The sequence below is a fragment of the Oncorhynchus keta genome, chromosome 21 (assembly GCF_023373465.1).
Source record: "Oncorhynchus keta strain PuntledgeMale-10-30-2019 chromosome 21, Oket_V2, whole genome shotgun sequence".
In the NCBI taxonomy this organism is placed as follows: Eukaryota; Metazoa; Chordata; class Actinopteri; order Salmoniformes; family Salmonidae; genus Oncorhynchus; species Oncorhynchus keta.
The window spans coordinates 53,745,752-53,770,751 of record NC_068441.1 but is presented as its reverse complement, the minus strand read 5'-3'; the positions used below and the strand labels follow the sequence as shown (position 1 = coordinate 53,770,751).

The 25,000-nt window shown below is 46.0% G+C and overlaps 1 protein-coding gene across 1 annotated transcript in view; it reads left to right on the top strand.

The window, feature by feature from the left end:
- The first annotated feature begins 5,407 nt into the window (after nucleotides 1–5,407).
- LOC127910536 (arf-GAP with coiled-coil, ANK repeat and PH domain-containing protein 3-like) overlaps nucleotides 5,408–25,000 on the top strand; it is a 51,305-nt gene continuing 31,712 nt past the window's right edge. The window contains exons 1-5 of the mRNA XM_052474581.1: nucleotides 5,408–5,534; nucleotides 7,018–7,136; nucleotides 10,421–10,474; nucleotides 22,377–22,435; nucleotides 24,189–24,372. Of these exons, the coding sequence (XP_052330541.1) occupies nucleotides 7,128–7,136; nucleotides 10,421–10,474; nucleotides 22,377–22,435; nucleotides 24,189–24,372 (306 nt within the window). The 5' untranslated portion in view covers nucleotides 5,408–5,534; nucleotides 7,018–7,127. The remainder of the gene's footprint in view (nucleotides 5,535–7,017; nucleotides 7,137–10,420; nucleotides 10,475–22,376; nucleotides 22,436–24,188; nucleotides 24,373–25,000) is intronic.

Sequence of the window (25,000 nt, the reverse complement as noted above, 5' to 3'; positions counted from 1 at the left end):
TCCTTCATATCTACCCCCACCAGTGTCCTTCATCTCTACCCCCACCAGTTTCCTACATCTCTACCCCCACCAGTGTCCTTCATCTCTACCCCCACCAGTGGTCTTTATCTCTACCCCCACCAGTTTCCTACATCTCTACCCCCACCAGTGTCCTTCATATCTACCCCAACCAGTGTCCTTCATATCTACCCCCACCAGTGTCCTTCATCTCTACCCCCACCAGTGTCCTTCATCTCTACCCCCACCAGTGTCCTTCATATCTACCCCCACCAGTGTCCTTCATCTCTACCCCCACCAGTGTCCTTCATATCTACCCCAACCAGTGTCCTTCATATCTACCCCCACCAGTGTCTTTCATATCTACCCCCACCAGTGTCCTTCATATCTACCCCCACCAGTGTCCTTCATCTCTACCCCAACCAGTGTCCTTCATATCTACCCCCACCAGTGTCCTTCATATCTACCCCCACCAGTGTCTTTCATATCTACCCCCACCCGTGTCCTTCATATCTACCCCAACCAGTGTCCTACATCTCTACCCCCACCAGTGTCCTTCATATCTACCCCAACCAGTGTCCTTCATCTCTACCCCCACCAGTGTCCTTCATATCTACCCCAACCAGTGTCCTTCATATCTACCCCCACCAGTGTCCTTCATCTCTACCCCCACCAGTGTCCTTCATATCTACCCCAACCAGTGTCCTTCATATCTACCCCAATCAGTGTCCTACATATCTACCCCCACCAGTGTCCTTCATCTCTACCCCCACCAGTGTCCTTCATCTCTACCCCCACCAGTTTCCTTCATATCTACCCCCAGCAGTTTCCTTCATATCTACCCCCCACCAGTGTCCTTCATATCTACCCCAACCAGTGTCCTTCATCTCTACCCCACCAGTGTCCTTCATCTCTAACCCCACCAGTGTCCTTCATCTCTACCCCCACCAGTGTCCTTCATCTCTACCCCCACCAGTGTCCTTCATCTCTACCCCCACCAGTGTCCTTCATATCTACCCCCACCAGTGTCCTTCATCTCTACCCCCACCAGTGTCCTTCATATCTACCCCCACCAGTGTCCTTCATATCTACCCCCACCAGTGTCCTTCATCTCTACCCCCACCAGTGTCCTTCATATCTACCCCCACCAGTGTCCTTCATATCTACCCCCACCAGTGTCCTTCATCTCTACCCCAACCAGTGTCCTTCATATCTACCCCAACCAGTGTCCTTCATATCTACCCCCAGCAGTTTCCTTCATATCTACCCCCAGCAGTTTCCTTCATATCTACCCCCACCAGTTTCCTACATCTCTACCCCAACCAGTGTCCTTCATATCTACCCCAACCAATGTCCTTCATATCTACCCCCAGCAGTTTCCTTCATATCTACCCCCAGCAGTGTCCTTCATCTCTACCCCCACCAGTGTCCTTCATATCTACCCCAACCAGTGTCCTTCATATCTACCCCCAGCAGTTTCCTTCATATCTACCCCCAGCAGTGTCCTTCATCTCTACCCCCACCAGTGTCCTTCATATCTACCCCAACCAGTGTCCTTCATATCTACCCCCAGCAGTTTCCTTCATATCTACCCCCAGCAGTGTCCTTCATATCTACCCCAACCAGTGTCTTTCATCTCTACCCCAACCAGTGTCCTTCATATCTACCCCCTCCACTGTCCTTCATCTCTACCCCCACCAGTGTCCTTCATCTCTACCCCAACCAGTGTCCTTCATCTCTACCCCCACCAGTGTCCTTCATATCTACCCCCAGCAGTGTCCTTCATATCTACCCCCACCAGTGTCCATATCTACCCCCATCTCTACTCTACTGCTGTAGTTTCAGCCACATGACTCTAGGCTATATACTGTACTGTACATGGACAGTTGTGTTTCATCTTTCATTACCTGTAGCTGACCATGCATTACCTGTAGCTGGCCATACATTACCTGTAGCTGACCATGCATTACCTGTAGCTGGCCATACATTACCTGTAGCTGACCATACATTACCTGAAGCGGACCATACATTACCTGTAGCTGGCCATACATTACCTGTAGCTGGCCATACATTACCTGTAGCTGGCCATACATTACCTGTAGCTGGCCATACATTACCTGTAGTTGGCCATACATTACTGGCCATATATTACCTGTAGCTGGCCATACATTACCTGTAGCTGGCCATACATTACAGGCCATACATTACCTGTAGCTGGCCATACATTACCTGTAGCTGGCCATACATTACCTGTAGCTGTCCATACATTACCTGTAGTTGACCATACATTACCTGTAGATGGCCATACATTACCTGTAGCTGGCCATACATTACCTGTAGCTGGCCATACATTACCTGTAGCTGACCATACATTACCTGTAGCTGGCCATACATTACTGGCCATATATTACCTGTAGCTGGCCATACATTACCTGTAGCTGGCCATACATTACCTGTAGCTGGCCATACATTACCTGTAGCTGGCCATACATTACCTGTAGTTGACCATACATTACCTGTAGCTGACCATACATTACCTGTAGCTGACCATACATTATCTGCAGCTGGCCATATATTACCTGTAGCTGGCCATACATTACCTGTAGCTGGCCATACATTACCTGTAGCTGTGTGTGTATTAGGTGGTAGATGGTGAATGCCCAGCTGCCCCCTGACTGCCTTCTCTCCCCCTTGGGGTTTACTACTCCATTAGACCCAAATATAAATACACACACAGACACACACACGAAGTGGTCAGTTGTCATGGTAACCCCCTATATGTGGGCCGTGGAGGGGGTCCCTCAGGCCTCAGCATGCTTCTCTAAGTGGCTTCACACACACACACACACACACACACACACACACACACACACACACACACACACACACACACACACGAACAACAAATTCAGTCAGTGTGTCCCACAGACAGCCAGGGGGCATAAGGCCATTAGACCGACCTATCACGTTAGCCACCCCCCAGGGGGTGGGACCATGCACATCCACGGTCCCATCAGACCGACCTATCACGTTAGCCATCCCCCCCCCCAGGAGGTGGGACCATGCACATCCACGGTCCCGTCAGCCCGACCTATCACGTTAGCCATCCCCCAGGGGTGGGACCATGCACATCCACGGTCCCGTCAGCCCGACCTATCACGTTAGCCATCCCCCCAGGGGGTGGGACCATACACATCCACGGTCCCGTCAGCCCGACCTATCACGTTAGCCATCCCCCCCAGGGGTGGGACCATGCACATCCACGGTCCCGTCAGCCCGACCTATCACGTTAGCCACCCCCCAGGGGTGGGACCATACACATCCACGGTCCCGTCAGCCCGACCTATCACGTTAGCCATCCCCCAGGAGGTGGGACCATGCACATCCACGGTCCCGTCAGCCCGACCTATCACGTTAGCCATCCCCCAGGGGTGGGACCATACACATCCACGGTCCCGTCAGCCCGACCTATCACGTTAGCCATCCCCCAGGAGGTGGGACCATACACATCCACGGTCCCGTCAGCCCAGCCAGACAATTCATTAACTTGATCTCCACTGTAAAAAGCATCGACCCATTATTTCCCATTGCTTCTAGCATAACGTTTGTTTTTTCAAAAGGGGGTGGGAGGGGTCGGAGGGGTCGGAGGGGCGGAGGGGGGTTGTAGAAACGTTGCCATCTTTGCATAATTGTCTAAATATTGACATTTGATCTCCACTGTCCTATGGAGAGTTAACGTGTCGGGACGAGACGGACATCTTTTCTGAGCCAGTCGAAATATTGAATCAGCGTAACTTTTATGGCTCTAATCAAAGAAATGGCAGTATCATTATTATGATACTGATATTATCAGTATTATGGCTGTATCAGTAGAGAAACGGGTCAAACGACATGACATGCAGCTGCTTTTGCTGTTATTCTATCTGCACAGTTTGTCCTAACTGTGTTAGCTGTAGTTGGATAACTAGCATGCAACAAACGACTGGGTCACGTCTATAGATATAGAACAAAAAGACTGGGTCACGTCTATAGATATAGAACAAAAAGACTGGGTCACGTTTATAGATATAGAACAAAAAGACTGGGTCACGTCTATAGATATAGAACAAAAAGACTGGGTCACGTCTATAGATATAGAACAAAAAGACTGGGTCACGTTTATAGATATAGAACAAAAAGACTGGGTCACGTCTATAGATATAGAACAAAAAGACTGGGTCACGTCTATAGATATAGAACAAAAAGACTGGGTCACGTCTATAGATATAGAACAAAAAGACTGGGTCACGTCTATAGATACAGAACAAAAAGACTGGGTCACGTCTATAGATATAGAACAAAAGACTGGGTCACGTCTATAGATATAGAACAAAAAGACTGGGTCACGTCTATAGATATAGAACAAAAAGACTGGGTCACGTCTATAGATATAGAACAAAAAGACTGGGTCACGTCTATAGATATAGAACAAAAAACGCCTATGGTAACCTAACTGATTGTCACGAACGTTGGTTGAATTAATGGACAAAGCGTGCGTAGAGTTCTACATGTTTTAATAAATTAAACTCACCAAAAACAATACCGAACAAACGAAACGTGAAGTAAATGCAGTGTTCACAGGCACTACGCAAAAACAAGATCCCACAAACAACAGGCGGGAAAAGGCTGCCTAAATATGATCCCCAATCAGAGACAACATTATATGTGACACAGGGATCTGAGTGTCGATCTGGAATCTGGCTTTTCCTCTGTGCTACTCCCCATCTCCTCTCCTCTTCTCTCCTCTTCTCTCGTCTCCTCTTCTCTCCACTCCTCCTCATCTCTCCTCTTCTCTCCATCTCTCCTATTCTCTCCAACTCTCCTCTCCATCTCTTCTCTCCATCTCTCCATCTCTCCTCTCCATCTCTCCTCTCCATCTCTCCTCTCCATCTCTCCTCTCCTCTCCATCTCTCCTCTCCATCTCTCCTCTCCATCTCTCCTCTCCATCTCTCCTCTCCTCTCCATCTCTCCTCTCCTCTCCATCTCTCCTCTCCATCTCTCCTCTATCCATCTCTCCATCTCTATCTCTCCTCTCCATCTCTCCATCTACCCTCGCTCCTCTCCATCTCTCCATCTCTCCTCTCCATCTCTCCTCTCCATCTCTCCTCTCCTCTCCTCTCCTCTCCATCTCTCCTCTCCTCTCCATCTCTCCTCTCCTCTCCATCTCTCCTCTCCATCTCTCCTCTCCTCTCCCTCTCTCCTCTCCATCTCTCCTCTCCTCTCCATCTCTCCTCTCCTCTCCATCTCTCCTCTCCATCTCTCCTCTTCTCTCCATCTCTCCTCTCCTCTCCATCTCTCGTCTCCATCTCTCCTCTCCATCTCTCCTCTCCACCTCTCCTCTCCTCCTCTCCTCTCCTCTCCTCTCCTCTCCAGCTCCATCTCTTCCCTGATCGTAGATCTGTATGATGCTGACCTGTCTGTTTGTCTTGTGTTTCTGCAGGGCTGGCATCAATGAGGTGGAGACGGATGTGGTGGAGATCGAAGCTAAACTAGATAAGGTACTGTAATAACGTCTCTGTCTCTGTCCCTGACCCTGTCCCTGAACCTGTCCCTGTCCCTGACCCTGAACCTGTCCCTGTCCCTGACCCTGTCCCTGTCCCTGAACCTGTCCCTGTCCCTGACCCTGTCCCTGTCCCTGACCCTGTCCCTGAACCTGTCCCTGACCATGTCTCTGTCCCTGACCCTGACCATGTCTCTGTCCCTGACCATGTCCCTGACCATGTCTCTGTCCCTGACCATGTCCCTGACCATGTCTCTTTCCCTGACCCTGTCTCTGTCCCTGATCATGTCCATGTCTCTGTCCCTGACCATGTCTCTGTCTCTGACCCTGTCCCTGACCATGTCTCTGTCTCTGTCCCTGACCATGTCTCTGTCCCTGACCATGTCCCTGTCCCTGACCATGTCTCTGTCTCTGTCCCTGACCATGTCTCTGTCCCTGACCATGTCCCTGACCATGTCCCTGTCCCTGACCATGTCTCTGTCTCTGTCCCTGACCATGTCTCTGACCCTGTCCCTGACCATGTCTCTGTCTCTGACCATGTCCCTGACCCTGACCATGTCTCTGTCTCTGTCCCTGACCATGTCTCTGTCCCTGACCATGTCTCTGACCCTGTCTCTGTCCCTGACCATGTCTCTGTCCCTGACCATGTCTCTGTCTCTGTCCCTGACCATGTCTCTGTCCCTGACCATGTCCCTGACCATGTCCCTGTCCCTGACCATGTCTCTGTCTCTGTCCCTGACCATGTCTCTGACCCTGTCCCTGACCATGTCTCTGTCTCTGACCATGTCCCTGACCCTGACCATGTCTCTGTCTCTGTCCCTGACCATGTCTCTGTCCCTGACCATGTCCCTGTCCCTGACCATGTCTCTGTCTCTGTCCCTGACCATGTCCCTGTCCCTGACCATGTCTCTGTCTCTGTCCCTGACCATGTCTCTGTCTCTGTCCCTGACCATGTCCCTGTCCCTGACCATGTCTCTGTCTCTGACCCTGTCTCTGTCCCTGTCTCTGTCCCTGACCATGTCTCTGTCTCTGACCCTGTCCCTGACCATGTCTCTGTCCCTGACCATGTCTCTGTCCCTGTCTCTGTCCCTGACCATGTCTCTGTCCCTGACCATGTCTCTGTCCCTGACCATGTCTCTGTCTCTGTCCTTGTCCCTGACCCTGTCTCTGTCCCTGACCATGTCTCTGTCTCTGTCCCTGACCATGTCCCTAACACAACACATTGACAACACAACACATTGACAACACAACACATTGACAACACAACACATTGACAACACAACACATTGACAACACGACACATCTACACTGGGTTTGAGCTACCGTACCTGAATACCCTCTCAATACTTTTTTAAACGGCCCACTCAAACTGAATAACCCAAACCTCTCTCTCTCTCTCTCTCTCTCTCTCTCTCTCTCTCTCTCTCTCTCTCTCTCTCTCTCTCTCTCTCTCTCTCTCTCTCTCTCTCTCCTTCTCCTAGCTGGTGAAGTTATGTAGCGGTATGATCGAAGCGGCAGGGCGTACGTAAGCGCCAACAAACTGTTTGTCACCGGCATCAAAGACTTGTCTCACCAGTGCAAGAAGGAAGAAATGATCTCTGTAAGTACCCTGCTACTACACAAATATTACAGCCACATGACGTCACAACACAATCAGAACGATTTCACAATATAAAAATATATTTATATATAAATGTCAACAGATGGTATGATAGAACAGTGATTCCCAAACTGTGGGGCGCGTCCCCTTAGGGTCGGCAGACGGGGTCGCGGGGGTCTCAATTTACCGTTGCTAGTTGTATAAATAGTAGAATGTACAAGGTGCAATTTCTAAATTGGCTCGTGCATCCATCAGTTCCTCTTGTCATTAGAGAGATATTTATTACTTGTCAGAAATCTACAGATCAAATAGCCCATGTCAGCTAACGGTTTTTAGCTAGGTTTCTCTGCCCAAAGATTTTGTTGTAATGTTTAAGTCACTCAAATATCACATGATATACACATTAGACAAATGTATAGAATTGCAAATTAAAATTTGCTTTAAAACGGCATAATGTTCTCTGCCCCTCATGACAAAATGTGTAGAATTGCAGGAAATAATCTTCAAACCTACAAAATGTAGTAAATTCAATTGCTTGGACATGATTTGGAAAGGTACACACCTGTCTATATAAAGGTACCACAGTTGACAGTGCATGTCAGAGCAAAAAAACCAAGCCATGAGGTCGAAGGAATCCTCAGAGACAGGGTTGTGTCGAGGCACAGATCTGGGGAAGGGTACAAAAACATTTCTGCAACATTGAAGGTCCCCAAGAACACAGTGGCCTCCATCATTCTTAAATGGAAGAAGTTTAGAACCACCAAGACTCTGAGCTGGCCGCCCAGCCAAACTGAGCAATCTGGCTCGAGAGTTTCTCTGTGGGGATGGGAGACCCTTCCATAAGGACAACCATCTCTGCAGCACTCCACCAATCAGGTCTTTATGGTAGATTGGCCAGACTGAAGCTACTCCTCAGTAAAAGGCACATGACAGAAGCCACTCCTCAGTAAAAGGCACATGACCGCCCATTGGGGTTTGTCAAAAGGCACGTAAAGGACTCTCAGACCATGAGAAACAAGATTCTCTGGTCTGATGAAACCAAGATTGAAGTTAGAGGGGAGTTAGAGTGGAGTTGGAGTGGTTGTAGAGTGGAGGTAGAGTGGAGGTGGAGTTAGAGTGGAGGTAGAGTGGAGTTAGAGGAGTGGAGTTAGAGTTAGAGTGGAGGTGGAGTTAGAGTGGAGGTAGAGTGGAGGTAGAGTTGAGTTCGAGTGGAGGTAGAGTGGAGTTAGAGTGGAGGAAGAGTAGAGTTCGAGTGGAGGTAGTTAGAGTTAGAGTGGAGGTAGAATAGAGTGGAGGTAGAGGTAGAGTAGAGGTAGAGTGGAGGTAGATTTAGAGTGGAGGTAGAGTAGAGTTAGAGTGGAGGTAGAGTAGAGTTAGAGTTAGAGGAATGGAGTTAGAGTGGAGGTGGACTGGAGTTAGAGTGGAGGTAGAGTAGAGTTAGAGTGGAGGTAGAGTGGAGGTAGAGTAGAGTGGAGGTAGAGTAGAGTTAGAGTGAAGGTAGAGTTAGAGTGGACGTAGAGTTAGAGTGGGGGTCGAGTAGAGTTAGAGTGGAGGTAGAGTAGAGTTAGAGTGTAGGTAGAGTGGAGTTAGAGTTAGAGGAGTGTTTAGAGTGGAGGTGGAGTGGAGTTAGAGTGAAGGTAGAGTTAGAGTGGACGTAGAGTAGAGTTAGAGTGGAGGTAGAGGAGTGGAGGTAGAGTGGAGTTAGAGTGGAGGTAGAGTAGAGTTAGAGTGGAGGTAGAGTTAGAGTGGAGATAGAGTGGAGTTAGAGTAGAGTTAGAGGAGAGTTAGAGTGGAGGTAGAATTAGAGTGGGGGTAGAGGGGAGGTAGAGTAGAGTTAGAGTGGAGTTAGAGTGGAGGTGGAGTTAGAGTGGAGGTAGAGTAGAGTGGAGGTAGAGTGGAGTTAGAGTAGAGTTTGAGTGGAGTTAGAGTGTAGTTAGAGTTAGAGTGTAGTTAGAGTCAGAGTGTAGTTAGAGTCAGAGTGGAGTTAGAGTTAGAGTGGAGGTAGAGTTAGAGTGGAGTTAGAGTAGAGTTATAGAGTGGAGTTAAAGTGGAGTTAAAGTGGAGGTGGAGTTAGAGTGGAGGTAGAGTAGAGTTAGAGTGGAGGTAGAGTAGAGTTAGAGTGGAGGTAGAGTGGAGTTAGAGTAGAGTTAGAGTGTAGTTAGAGGTAGAGTTAGAGTGGAGGTAGAGTGGAGGTAGAGTTAGAGTGGAGTTAGAGTGGAGGTAGAGTTAGAGTGGAGTTAGAGTGGAGGTAGAGTTAGAGTGGAGTTAGAGTGGAGTTAGAATTAGAGTGGAGGTAGAGTGGAGGTATTTTAGAGTGGAGGTAGAGTTAGAGTGGAGTTAGAGTAGAGTTATAGAGTGGAGTTAAAGTGGAGTTAAAGTGGAGGTGGAGTTAGAGTGGAGGTAGAGTAGAGTTAGAGTGGAGGTAGAGTAGAGTTAGTGTGGAGGTAGAGTGGAGTTAGAGTAGAGTTAGAGGTAGTTAGAGGTAGAGTTAGAGTGGAGGTAGAGTGGAGGTAGAGTTAGAGTGGAGTTAGAGGGAGGTAGAGTTAGAGTGGAGTTAGAGTGGAGGTAGAGTTAGAGTGGAGTTAGAGTGGAGTTAGAATTAGAGGAGGTAGAGTGGAGGTATATTAGAGTGGAGGTAGAGTTAGAGGGAGTTAGAGTAGAGTTATAGAGTGGAGTTAAAGTGGAGTTAAAGTGGAGGTGGAGTTAGAGGAGGTAGAGTAGAGTTAGAGTGGAGGTAGAGTAGAGTTAGTGTGGAGGTAGAGTGGAGTTAGAGTAGAGTTAGAGTGTAGTTAGAGGTAGAGTTAGAGTGGAGGTAGAGGGAGGTAGAGTTAGAGGAGTTAGAGGGAGGTAGAGTTAGAGTGGAGTTAGAGTGGAGGTGGAGTTAGAGGAGTTAGAATTAGAGTGGAGGTAGAGTGGAGGTATATTAGAGTGGAGGTAGAGTGGAGTAGAATAGAGGATGTCTGAAATAGAGATACTTCACCACATTCCTCTAGTCTCTACATTCCTTAAAATTTCCCCTCTTCAACAATAACAGTTGAAATATAAACAGCATTGTCCAGACCGAGACCATCTTCCCCCCATAGCTGGTGAAATATAGACGTGAAGATGTTAGATTAATGAGAGAGATCTGAGACCTTCTTTATTTTTCAATACATTGAATTGAACTTCTTCCTGTACAAGCCTGCTAGCTGTCGGAGTAGAATGAATCTCAGTGATGATCTGTGAAGTGAACATCAACTCACTACAGTCATGTGTGTAACCTGAAGGTCTCCCTGTGTCTCTAGGAGTGTCTGGAGAAGTGTGGGGAGAGCCTGCAGGAGATCGTCAACTACAACATGGTAAGACACACACACACACCTGTCTATATAAGGTCCCACAGTTGACAGTGCATGTCAGAGCAAAAACCAAGACATGAGGTTTTTTTATTTTACCTTTATTTAACTAGGCAAGTCAGTTAAGAACAAATTCTTATTTTCAATGACGGCCTAGGAACAGTGGGTTAACTGCCTGTTCAGGGGCAGAACGACAGATTTGTACCTTGTCAGCTCGGGGGTTTGATCTCACAACCTTCCGGTTACAAGTCCAACGCTCTAACCGCTAGGCTACCCTGCCGCCCGTTTAAAGAATTGTCCGTAGAGGATTGTGTCGAGGCACAGATCTGGGGAAGGGTACCGAAACATTTCTGCAGCATTGAAGGTTCCCAAGAACACAGTGGCCTCCATCATTCTTAAATGGAAGACGTTTGGACAATTTTGGACCTGACCTCAACTTTTCCCAAAATGCTGTTCTGCAGGATGTCACACTCTAAAGTACACAGCAAAACATTTAGGTTGGTTCGTTTAAAAATACATTAAAATCTTTCGCTCAAATTCCATATTCTTTGTTTAGTTTTTCCTATTTTTTGGTCCCACAAATATTTCTGGTTTTCCTCCAGTTTTTTTTTTTAAATGTAAAAACAACAAAATGAGATGTTCTGTGTTCACAACAATGTTTAAACCACATCAGGGGACATTTACATTTACATTTAAGTCATTTAGCAGACGGGACGACTTTTGAGTTCTGAAAACAGTGAAAACAAGTATGTTAACCTTTATTTATTGTCATTTAAATGAATTGTTGTGTTGTTAGATTCTGAAGTTGACATACACTTTAGGTTGGAGTCATTAAAACTCTTTTTCAACCACTCCACAAATTTGTTGTTTAACAGACTATAGTTTTGGCAAGTTGGTTAGGACATCATCTACGTTGTGCGTTGACACAAGTCATTTTTCCAAAAATTGTTTAAAGACAGATTAGTTCACTTATAATTCACGGTATCACAATTCCAGAGGATCAGAAGTTTACATGCACTAAGTTGACTGTGCCTTTAAACAGCTTGGAAATTACAGAAAATTCTAGAATGGCTTTAGAAGCTTCTGATAGGCTAATTGACATCATCTGAGTCATTTGGAGGTGGAGCTGTGGATGTATTTCAAGGTCTACCTTAAAACTCAGTGCCTCTTTGCTTGTGTCACGCCCTGACCTTAGTTATCTTAGTTTTCTTTATTATTTTGGTTAGGTCAGGTGTGACGAGAGTGGTGTGTGTTTTTGGTCTTTTCTACGTTTTTTGTATATCTATGGGGTTTTGGTATTGTCTAGGTAAATGTAGGTCTATGGTGGCCTGAATTGGTTCCCAATCAGAGACAGCTGTTTATCGTTGTCTCTGATTGGGGATACTATTTAGGTTGCCATTTCCATGTTGGTTTGGTGGGTTATTGTCTATGTGTAGTTGCATGTCAGCACTAGTTGTTTATAGCGGCATGTTCTTTTTGGTTGGTTGGTTGGTTGGTTGGTTGGTTGGTTGGTTAGTTTGTTTAAGTGTTCTTCGTGTTTTTAAAAGAAGAATGTATTCAAATCACGGTGCGGCTCGTTCCCATCGGTACGACGAACGTGACTGAATAACCCACCAAACCAGGACCAAGCAGCGTGAAAAGGAGGAACAGCGGTTATGGACTTGGGAGGAGATTTTGGACGGAAAAGGATCCTGGACATGGGAGGAAATAGTAGATGGAGCAGGACCCTGGACGCAGCCTGGGGAGTATCGCCGTTCTAAGGAGGCAGGACCCTGGACGCAGCCTGGGGAGTATCGCCGTTCTAAGGAGGCAGGACCCTGGACGCAGCCTGGGGAGTATCGCCGTTCTAAGGAGGCAGGACCCTGGACGCAGCCTGGGGAGTATCGCCGTTCTAAGGAGGCAGGACCCTGGACGCAGCCTGGGGAGTATCGCCGTTCTAAGGAGGCAGGACCCTGGACGAGCCTGGGGAGTATCGCCGTTCTAAGGAGGCAGGACCCTGGACGCAGCCTGGGGAGTATCGCCGTTCTAAGGAGGCAGGACCCTGGACGCAGTCTGGGGAGTATCGCCGTTCTAAGGAGGCAGGACCCTGGATGCAGTCTGAGAGTATCGCGTTCTAAGGAGGAGAAATACAGGAGAATAGAGGAACGGAGACTATATGAGGGTACACGGCTAGCACGGAAGCCCGAGAGGCAGCCCCAATCATTTTTGGGGAGAGGGGGCACACGAGGAGATTGGCTGAGTCAGGTAGGAGACCTGAGCCAACTCCTCGTGCTTACCGTGGGGACCGTGTAGTGGCCTAGCCAGTCTCCAGACCTGAACCCAATAGAAAATCTTTGGAGGGAGCTGAACGTCCGTATTTGCCCAGCGACAGCCCTGAAACCTGAAGGATCTGGAGAAGGTCTGTATGGAGGAGTGGGCCAAAATCCCTGCTGCAGTGTGTGCAAACCTGGTCAAGAACTACAGGAAACGTATGATCTCTGTAATTGCAAACAAAGGTTTCTGTACCAAATATTAAGTTATGCTTTTCTGATGTATCAAATACTTATGTCATGCAATAGAATGCAAATTAATTACTTAAAAATAATACAATGTGATTTTCTGGAGTTTTGTTTTAGATTCCGTCTCTCACAGTTGAAGTGTACCTTTGATAAACATTGCAGACCTCTACATGCTTTGTAAGTAGGAAAACCTGCAAAATCGGCAGTGTATCAAATACTTGTTCTCCCCACTGTATATAAAATGTGGAAAAAGTCAAGGGGTCTGAATACTTTTCAAATGCACTGAATGCGAGCACACACACAGTTTGAGATTGTCAACTACCACATGGTAAGACCCATCCATATACACTCACTCTGTCTCTCTTTCTCACACACACACACACACACACACACACACACACACACACACACACACACACACACACACACACACACACACACACACACACACACACACACACTTTGAGATTGTCAACTACAACATGGTAAGACCCACCCATATACACTCACTCTGTCTCTCTTTCCCACACATACACACACACACACACACACACACACACACACACACACACACACTTTGAGATTGTCAACTACAACATGGTAAGACCCACCCATATACACTCACTCTGTCTCTCTTTCCCACACACACACACACACACACACACACACACACACACTCATGCATATGCATGAGCGTACAGAGCCTCCAGCCTCCGTTACCACATGGTAAGACACACACACAAACACTCTGTTCTTCCATCTTGAGTCCAGAGTGTTCTGCTCTGAGCCAGAATTGGAGAGAATGTTTAGAATTAGAGCACACAGCTGTGTAGGACAGACAGAGAGTACACACACAAATACACACAAACACACACACACACACACACACACACACACACTGTGCTGCTTCCATATGTGATAGGCATGATGAGTGCCATGGGGTCTCTGAGCCTGTTACGCAGGGGTCATAGGTTTGGTAGTTGTACAAGTTAACGGGGTGGGGGGGAGAGGAGCTAAAGAGAGTACGAGAGAGAGAGAGTTTGGTAGAGAACTAGTTGTAAAAGTTAAGGGAGAGAGACAGAGAGGGAGACAAGGAGAGGGAGCGAGAGAGCAGGAAGAAAGAGAGGAAATTCCTGTCTTTTTAACAGTCGAGCTAAAATCTCCTAAATCCTTCCTGTCGTTTAACTAGTCAGCTCTTAGGGACCATTCCTCTTCTCTTCCTCTCTCATTCTTCCCTCTCCTCACATATCTGTGGTCATCACAATGTTTTATGGTCAGATCAGGATTTAGGCCTTTAATAAAATCATGTTCCTGGTGTTTGGTGTTTTTGATGTTGACCTAGTTTGTAATCTCACCTCTAAATAACTTTTCAACAAATTTCAGCCAAAACGATGTTCCTGCTGCCAGATATTCAGCCGTTTCTAGTTTGGACGTTGTGATAATAGCATTTGGTTTGGTGTATTTTGGCCATTCAGGGACACCGTACCAGCTGACAGGTGCAGATTAGTGGATGATTTTTTCTCTCTCTCTCTGTCTCTGTCTCTCTCGCTCTCTCTCTCTCTCTCTCTCTCTCTCTCTCTCTCTCTCTCTCTCTCTCTCTCTCTCTCTCTCTCTCTGCTCTCTCTCTCTCTCTCTGTCTCTCTCTCTCTCTCTCTCTGTCTCTCTCTCTCTGTCTCTCTCTCTCTGTCTCTCTCCTCTGTCTCTCTCTCTGTCTCTGTCTCTCTCTCTCCTCTCTCTCTCTGTCTCTCTCTCTCCTCTCTCTCCTCTCTCTCTCTCTCTCTCTGTCTCTCTGTCTCTCTCTGTCTCTCCTCTTCTCTCTCTCTCTCTCTCTCTCTCTCTCTCTGAGATCGGAAGAGAACATGGAATATCTCTAACTGAATATTCAGACCTTCTATTATGTGGGGTGCAGTTTTAAGGAGTCATATAAAATGGCACACAGGTACATGTCCTGATTGGGGAAGGGACTGTGGATCGGTCTCTGTCCGTCCATTAGTCACACGTGAACATACGTCTTGCCATAGAGATCCAGCATTTACAAAAACATGACCCTGATTGTCCCAACGCGGGAGCTGTGTTAATGAACTGAAATGTGTGAGTGACACCAGAGAAGAAGAAGGGAAGTGAGAGGGAAAACAGATGATGGTGGTTTTTTCCCGCCTCATCAAAGCAAGGAGTTTTTGTATGAAGGATCAATGAGAGAGAATCTAATTTGGTTAAAACCGAAAACATTTACTGTCTTATTTTCTACGAGGGATTTGATCCGATAGAAGTTTCATAGTGCTTAGGTTGTTACCAGTGTACTGACTACATGTACAAATGACCTCTAACCCCTGTACACAGACTTAGTACCGGTACCCCTGTATATAGCCTCCACATTGACTCTGTACCGGTACCCCTGTATATAGCCTCCACATTGACTCTGTACCAGTCCCCCTGTATATAGCCTCCACATTGACTCTGTACCGGTACCCCTGTATATAGCCTCCACATTGACTCTGTACCGGTACCCCCTGTATATAGCCTCCACATTGACTCTGTACCGGTACCCCTGTATATAGCCTCCACATTGACTCTGTACCGGTACCCCCTGTATATAGCCTCCACATTGACTCTGTACTGGTACCCCCTGTATATAGCCTCCACATTGACTCTGTACCGGTACCCCTGTATATAGCCTCCACATTGACTCTGTACCGGTACCCCTGTATATAGCCTCCACATTGACTCTGTACCGGTCCCCCTGTATAAAGCCTCGTTATTCTTATTGTGTTACTTTTTATTATGACTTTTTATTTTAGTCTACTTGGTAAATATTTTCTTAACTCTTCTTGAATTCCACTGTTGGTTAAGGGCTTGTAAGTAAACATTCACAGTAAAGTCTAACTGTCTCGAAGACAGTTCATATCATTAACTAGCTGTCTCGAAGACAGTTCATATCATTAACTAGCTGTCTCGAAGACAGTTCATATCATTAACTAGCTGTCTTGAAGACAGCTCCTGAATATCATTAACTAGCTGTCTCGAAGACAGATCATATCATTAACTAGCTGTCTCGAAGACAGTTCATATCATTAACTAGCTGTCTCGAAGACAGATCATATCATTAACTAGCTGTCTCGAGACAGTTCATATCATTAACTAGCTGTCTCGAAGACAGATCATATCATTAACTAGCTGTCTCGAAGACAGTTCATATCATTAACTAGCTGTCTTGAAGACAGATCATATCATTAACTAGCTGTCTCGAAGACAGTTCATATCATTAACTAGCTGTCTCAAGACAGTTCATATCATTAACTAGCTGTCTCAAAGACAGTTCATATCATTAACTAGCTGTCTCGAAGACAGTTCATATCATTAACTAGCTGTCTCGAAGACAGTTCATATCATTAACTAGCTGTCTCGAAGACAGATCATATCATTAACTAGCTGTCTCGAAGACAGTTCATATCATTAACTAGCTGTCTCGAAGACAGATCATATCATTAACTAGCTGTCTCGAAGACAGTTCATATCATTAACTAGCTGTCTCGAAGACAGTTCATATCATTAACTAGCTGTCTCGAAGACAGCTTCTGAATGTCATTAACTAGCTGTCTCGAAGACAGCTCCTGAATGTCATTAACTAGCTGTCTCGAAGACAGTTCATATCATTAACTAGCTGTCTCCAGAAGACAGTTCATATCATTAACTAGCTGTCTCGAAGACAGTTCATATCATTAACTAGCTGTCTCGAAGACAGCTCCTGAATGTCATTAACTAGCTGTCTCGAAGACAGTTCATATCATCAACTAGCTGTCTCGAAGACAGTTCATATCATTAACTAGCTGTCTCGAAGACAGCTCCTGAATGTCATTAACTCGCTGTCTCGAAGACAGTTCATATCATTAACTAGCTGTCTCGAAGACAGCTCCTGAATATCATTAACTAGCTGTCTCGAAGACAGCTCTGAATGTCATTAACTAGCTGTCTCGAAGACAGTTCATATCATTAACTAGCTGTCTCGAAGACAGCTCCTGAATATCATTAACTAGCTGTCTCGAAGACAGCTCCTGAATGTCATTAACTAGCTGTCTCGAAGACAGTTCATATCATTAACTAGCTGTCTCGAAGACAGTTCATATCATTAACTAGCTGTCTCAAAGACAGTTCATATCATTAACTAGCTGTCTCGAAGACAGTTCATATCATTAACTAGCTGTCTCGAAGACAGTTCATATCATTAACTAGCTGTCTCGAAGACAGATCATATCATTAACTAGCTGTCTCAAGACAGTTCATATCATTAACTAGCTGTCTCGAAGACAGATCATATCATTAACTAGCTGTCTCGAAGACAGTTCATATCATTAACTAGCTGTCTCGAAGACAGTTCATATCATTAACTAGCTGTCTCGAAGACAGCTTCTGAATGTCATTAACTAGCTGTCTCAAGACAGCTCCTGAATGTCATTAACTAGCTGTCTCAAGACAGTTCATATCATTAACTAGCTGTCTCAAGACAGTTCATATCATTAACTAGCTGTCTCGAAGACAGTTCATATCATTAACTAGCTGTCTCGAAGACAGCTCCTGAATGTCATTAACTAGCTGTCTCGAAGACAGTTCATATCATCAACTAGCTGTCTCGAAGACAGTTCATATCATTAACTAGCTGTCTCGAAGACAGCTCCTGAATGTCATTAACTCGCTGTCTCGAAGACAGTTCATATCATTAACTAGCTGTCTCGAAGACAGCTCCTGAATATCATTAACTAGCTGTCTCGAAGACAGCTCCTGAATGTCATTAACTAGCTGTCTCGAAGACAGTTCATATCATTAACTAGCTGTCTCGAAGACAGCTCCTGAATATCATTAACTAGCTGTCTCGAAGACAGCTCCTGAATGTCATTAACTAGCTGTCTCGAAGACAGTTCATATCATTAACTAGCTGTCTCAAAGACAGCTCCTGAATGTCATTAACTAGCTGTCTCGAAGACAGTTCATATCATTAACTAGCTGTCTCGAAGACAGTTCATATCATTAACTAGCTGTCTCGAAGACAGTTCATATCATTAACTAGCTGTCTCAAAGACAGCTCCTGAATGTCATTAACTAGCTGTCTCAAAGACAGTTCATATCATTAACTAGCTGTCTCAAAGACAGCTCCTGAATGTCATTAACTAGCTGTCTCAAAGACAGTTCATATCATTAACTAGCTGTCTCGAAGACAGCTCCTGAATGTCATTAACTAGCTGTCTCGAAGACAGTTCATATCATTAACTAGCTGTCTCGAAGACAGCTCCTGAATATCATTAACTAGCTGTCTCGAAGACAGCTCCTGAATGTCATTAACTAGCTGTCTCGAAGACAGTTCATATCATTAACTAGCTGTCTCGAAGACAGTTCATATCATTAACTAGCTGTCTCGAAGACAGTTCATATCATTAACTAGCTGTCTCGAAGACAGTTCATATCATTAACTAGCTGTCTCAAAGACAGTTCATATCATTAACTAGCTGTCTCGAAGACAGTTCATATCATTAACTAGCTGTCTCGAAGACAGTTCATATCATTAACTAGCTGTCTCGAAGACAGTTCATATCATTAACTAGCTGTCTCGAAGACAGTTCATATCATTAACTAGCTGTCTCGAAGACAGCTCCTGAATGTCATTAACTAGCTGTCTCGAAGACAGTTCATATCATTAACTAGCTGTCTCGAAGACAGTTCATATCATTAACTAGCTGTCTCGAAGACAGTTCATATCATTAACTAGCTGTCTCGAAGACAGTTCATATCATTAACTAGCTGTCTTGAAGACAGCTCCTGAATGTCATTAACTAGCTGTCTCGAAGACAGTTCATATCATTAACTAGCTGTCTCGAAGACAGCTTCTGAATGTCATTAACTAGCTGTCTCGAAGACAGTTCATATCATTAACTAGCTGTCTCGAAGACAGCTTCTGAATGTCATTAACTAGCTGTCTCAAAGACAGCTCCTGAATGTCATTAACTAGCTGTCTCGAAGACAGTTCATATCATTAACTAGCTGTCTCGAAGACAGTTCATATCATTAACTAGCTGTCTCGAAGACAGATCATATCATTAACTAGCTGTCTCGAAGACAGATCATATCATTAACTAGCTGTCTCGAAGACAGTTCATATCATTAACTAGCTGTCTCAAAGACAGTTCATATCATTAACTAGCTGTCTCGAAGACAGTTCATATCATTAACTAGCTGTCTCGAAGACAGTTCATATCATTAACTAGCTGTCTTGAAGACAGTTCATATCATTAACTAGCTGTCTCGAAGACAGCTTCTGAATGTCATTAACTAGCTGCCTCAAAGACAGCTTCTGAATGTCATTAACTAGCTGTCTCAAAGACAGCTCCTGAATGTCATTAACTAGCTGTCTCGAAGACAGTTCATATCATTAACTAGCTGTCTCAAAGACAGTTCATATCATTAACTAGCTGTCTCGAAGACAGTTCATATCATTAACTAGCTGTCTCGAAGACAGATCATATCATTAACTAGCTGTCTCGAAGACAGATCATATCATTAACTAGCTGTCTCGAAGACAGTTCATATCATTAACTAGCTGTCTCAAAGACAGTTCATATCTTTAACTAGCTGTCTCGAAGACAGTTCATATCATTAACTAGCTGTCTCGAAGACAGATCATATCATTAACTAGCTGTCTCGAAGACAGATCATATCATTAACTAGCTGTCTCAAAGACAGCTCCTGGATGTCATTAACTAGCTGTCTCAAAGACAGTTCATATCATTAACTAGCTGTCTCGAAGACAGATCATATCATTAACTAGCTGTCTCGAAGACAGATCATATCATTAACTAGCTGTCTCAAAGACAGCTCCTGAATGTCATTAACTAGCTGTCTCAAAGACAGATCATATCATTAACTAGCTGTCTTGAAGACAGCTCCTGAATGTCATTAACTAGCGGTCTCACAGGCAGAATCTCAAATCACCCGCTCGCCCCTCGGCGTGTACATTTGTGCGTTCAAGCGCGCCTCCACCATTTGAACAAGTGTTCCCGAGGCCGAGGGAGTGAAAATGATTGAGGTTGTATGGGATAATTATCCCCTCCGGTCGGCACTTAGACTGAGCCTGCAATGCTGCCGGCTTCATAGCGAAGTGGAATCCCATAAGGCACAGCGTAATTTTTTTTTTCTTTTTTCGCAATTTCACACAAAAGAACGGAGAGGCCGAGGCATGCCTAATTACATGATACGTGCGTTTCTTTATTTCTGATGTTCGAGGCTTGACACATACAATATTAAACAGCTCCCAAAATAAAATGTTTAACTGTTAAACTGAGGTTTATATTTTGTAAAACGACAGGGAGGATTTGTTCATTTTGAATTTCGTGCATCATTCATGTCATGTGTGTCCCGAAGTTGATGGGTTTATTGATCCCCCTCGCCCCTCTCTGTGTCTCGAAGTTGATGGATTTATTGATCCCCCTCGCCACTCTCTGTGTCCCGAAGTTGATGGATTTATTGATCCCCTCGCCCCTCTCTGTGTCTCGAAGTTGATGGATTTATTGATCCCCCTCGCCACTCTCTGTGTCCCGAAGTTGATGGATTTATTGATCCCCCTCGCCACTCTCTGTGTCTCGAAGTTGATGGATTTATTGATCCCCCTCGCCACTCTCTGTGTCTCAAAGTTGATGGATTTATTGATCCCCCTCGCCCCTCTCTGTGTCCCGAAGTTGATGGATTTATTGATCCCCCTCGCCACTCTCTGTGTCCCGAAGTTGATGGATTTATTGATCCCCTCGCCACTCTCTGTGTCCCGAAGTTGATGGGTTTATTGATCCCCTCGCCACTCTCTGTGTCCCGAAGTTGATGGATTTATTGATCCCCCTCGCCACTCTCTGTGTCCCGAAGTTGATGGATTTATTGATCCCCCTCGCCACTCTCTGTGTCCCGAAGTTGATGGATTTATTGATCCCCTCGCCACTCTCTGTGTCCCGAAGTTGATGGGTTTATTGATCCCCCTCGCCACTCTCTGTGTCCCGAAGTTGATGGGTTTATTGATCCCCCTCGCCACTCTCTGTGTCCCGAAGTTGATGGATTTATTGATCCCCCTCGCCACTCTCTGTGTCCCGAAGTTGATGGGTTTATTGATCCCCCTCGCCACTCTCTGTGTCCCGAAGTTGATGGATTTATTGATCCCCCTCGCCACTCTCTGTGTCCCGAAGTTGATGGGTTTATTGATCCCCCTCGCCACTCTCTGTGTCCCGAAGTTGATGGGTTTATTGATCCCCTCGCCCCTCTCTGTGTCCCGAAGTTGATGGATTTATTGATCCCCTCGCCACTCTCTGTGTCCCGAAGTTGATGGATTTATTGATCCCCCTCGCCACTCTCTGTGTCCCGAAGTTGATGGATTTATTGATCCCCTCGCCCCTCTCTGTGTCCCGAAGTTGATGGATTTATTGATCCCCCTCGCCCCTCTCTGTGTCTCGAAGTTGATGGGTTTATTGATCCCCCTCGCCACTCTCTGGAAGTCACCCTCTGAGATACGGCACAACACAAGTAAACAGAGGGACCTCCGAGAGGGTTGGTAGGGGCGAGACAGTGGTTTGGGATTCACTGTGTCTCTCTCGCTATCTCTGTCTCTTTCTCTCTCTGTCTTTGGTCTTTCTCTCTCTCTCCCCAACTCTGTCTCTGTCTCTTTCCCTCTCTGTCTCTTTCCCTCTCTGTCTCTTTCTCTCTCTGTCTTTGGTCTTTCTCTCTCTCTCCCCAACTCTGTCTCTGTCTCTTTCCCTCTCTGTCTCTTTCCCTCTCTGTCTCTTTTCTCTCTCTGTCTTTGGTCTTTCTCTCTCTCTCCCCAACTCTCTCTCTGTCTCTTTCTCTCTCTGTCTTGGTCTTTCTCTCTCTCTCCCCAACTCTGTCTCTGTCTCTTTCCCTCTCTCTGTCTCTCTCTCTGTGTCTCTCTCTCCGTGTCTCTCTCTCCATGTCTCTCTCTGTCTCTCATTCTCTCTCTCTCTGTCTCTCTCCCTCTCTGTCTCTCTCTCCCTGTCTCTGTCTCTTTCCCTCTCTGTCTCTCTCTCCGTTTCTCTCTCTCCGTGTCTCTCTCTCTGTCTCCCATTCTCTCTCTCTCTCTCTGTCTCTCTCCATGTCTCTCTCTCTCCCCTCTCTGTGTCTCTCTCCTTACCTATCTCTCTCTCCCCATGTCTCTCTCTCTCCCCTCTCTGTCTCTCTCTCCTTGCCTATCTCTCTCTCCCCATGTCTCTCTCTCTCCCTCTCTGTGTCTCTCTCCTTGCCTATCTCTCTCCCCCATGTCTCTCTCTCTCCCTCTCTGTGTCTCTCTCCTTGCCTATCTCTCTCTCCCCTGACTCTGTCTTTCTCTCCCTCTGTGTCTCCCTCTGTGTCTCTCTCTGTCTCTTTATCTACAGATCCTATTTGACCAGGCCCAGAGGTCAATCAAACAGCAACTCCACACCTTCATCAAAGAGTGAGTATCATCCCTTCTTCCTTTGGTGTAGGCCTCTTCTTCTTGTCGCATTTCAGTCCATAGAGATGGATAGAGGACTCTAGTACCCAAAAGCACATTTTAGCATGGACAGCTCCATTGAGGACTTTCACCATTCGGAAGTAGTTAACTGGGCAGGATTTTCTATGGGTTAACGAAGGATCACGTAATTCCATCCAGGTCATCGTGAGGATCAGCCAATGAGGAACTTTCCAGATCTACAGGTGCCAGTGAATCAACCGACTGTGTCTTTATACCGGTTCAAACAACACCCTCCAGGTGGCAGTATGCACCCTTTTCAGATTGTTTACCAACTCATAGAAGTAGTAGAAGAAGAACAGTGACTCAAGTGAGATGGCCTCAATGGAGCTACCCTGTGTGCTCACAGACGCCTTAATGGGATGGAGCTGATCTCTATACATCTCTATGTTTCAGTCTCTCATCTCTCTTCCTTCATTGTTCTGTAAAATGTGAGGTCCTCTCAAGGTTTCCTGAGCCTGGTGCCAGATCTGTTTGTGCTGTCTTGTCAACAACTACTATAGTCATTGTCACCCTGTTGGGATGAGTGTAAGTCACTCTCTCTCTCTCCTCCCCCTGTAGGGACGTGTGTAAGTCACTCTCTCTCTCTCTCCTCCCCCTGTAGGGACGTGTGTAAGTCACCCCTGTTGGGATGAGTGTAAGTCACTCTCTCTCTCCTTCCTCTGTTGGGATGAGTGTAAGTCACTCTCTCTCTCTCTCCTCCCCTGTAGGGAGATGTGTGAGGTCACTCTCTCTCTCCTCCCCTGTAGGGAGATGTGTGAGGTCACTCTCTCTCTCTCTCTCTCCCCTGTTGGGATGAGTGTAAGTCACTCTCTCTCTCTCCTCCCCCTGTTGGGATGAGTGTAAGTCTCTCTCTCTCCTCCCCCTGTTGGGATGAGTGTAAGTCACTCTCTCTCTCTCCTCCCCCTGTTGGGATGAGTGTAAGTCACTCTCTCTCTCTCTCCTCCCCTGTTGGGATGAGTGTAAGTCACTCTCTCTCTCTCTCCTTCCCCTGTTGGGATGAGTGTAAGTCACTCTCTCTCTCTCTCTCCTCCCCTGTAGGGAGATGTGTGAGTCACTCTCTCTCTCCTCCCCCTGTAGGGACGTGTGTAAGTCACTCTCTCTCTCTCCCCTGTAGGGATGAGTGTAAGTCACTCTCTCTCTCCTCCCCTGTAGGGATGAGTGTAAGTCACTCTCTCTCTCTCTCCTCCCCTGTAGGGACGTGTGTGAGTCACTCTCTCTCTCCTCCCCTGTAGGGAGATGTGTGAGGTCACTCTCTCTCTCTCTCTCTCTCTCCTCCCCTGTTGGGATGAGTGTAAGTCACTCTCTCTCTCTCCCTCCCCTGTTGGGATGAGTGTAAGTCACTCTCTCTCTCTCCTTCCCCTGTTGGGATGAGTGTAAGTCACTCTCTCTCTCTCTCTCCTCCCCTGTAGGGAGATGTGTGAGGTCACTCTCTCTCTCCTCCCCTGTAGGGACGTGTGTAAGTCACTCTCTCTCTCCTCCCCTGTAGGGATGAGTGTAAGTCACTCTCTCTCTCCTCCCCTGTAGGGATGAGTGTAAGTCACTCTCTCTCTCTCCTCCCCTGTAGGGACGTGTGTGAGTCACTCTCTCTCTCCTCCCCCTGTAGGGAGATGTGTGAGGTCACTCTCTCTCTCTCTCTCTCCTCCCCTGTAGGGAGATGTGTGAGGTCACTCTCTCTCTCTCTCCTCCCCTGTAGGGACGTGCGTAAGTTCAAGGAGACGAAGAAGCAGTTTGACCGTGTGAGGGAGGACATGGAGATAGCCCAGGTGAAGAACGCCCAGGCCCCCAGGAACAAACCTCACGAGGTGGAGGAGGCCACTTCCTCGCTCACCCTGACCAGGAAGTGCTTCAGGCACCTGGCCCTAGACTACGTACTGCAGGTGACAGGCATCACATTTAACATTTTAGTCCAATCTCAGCAGCTTTTATCCAGAGTGATTTACAGTTACTATGACAACCACATATCAGTTAAACTGTTGATCTATTTAATAGTAATATAATACCAGTACTATGATACCAGTAATATAATACCAGTAATTTGACTCCAATACCAGTAATATGATACCAGTTATATGATACCAGTAATATAATACCAGTAATATAATACCAGTAATATGATACCAGTTATATGATACCAGTAATATAATACCAGTAATATGACTACAATACCAGTAATATGACTCCAATACCAGTAATATGACTCCAATACCAGTAATATGATACCAGTTATATGATACCAGTAATATAATACCAGTAATATGATACCAGTAATATAATACCAGTAATATGATACCAGTAATATAATACCAGTAATATAATACCAGTAATATGACTCCAATACCAGTAATATAATACCAGTAATATAATACCAGTAATATAATACCAGTAATATGACTCCAATACCAGTAATATAATACCAGTAATATAATACCAGTAATATGACTCCAATACCAGTAATATAATACCAGTAATATAATACCAGTAATATAATACCAGTAATATGATACC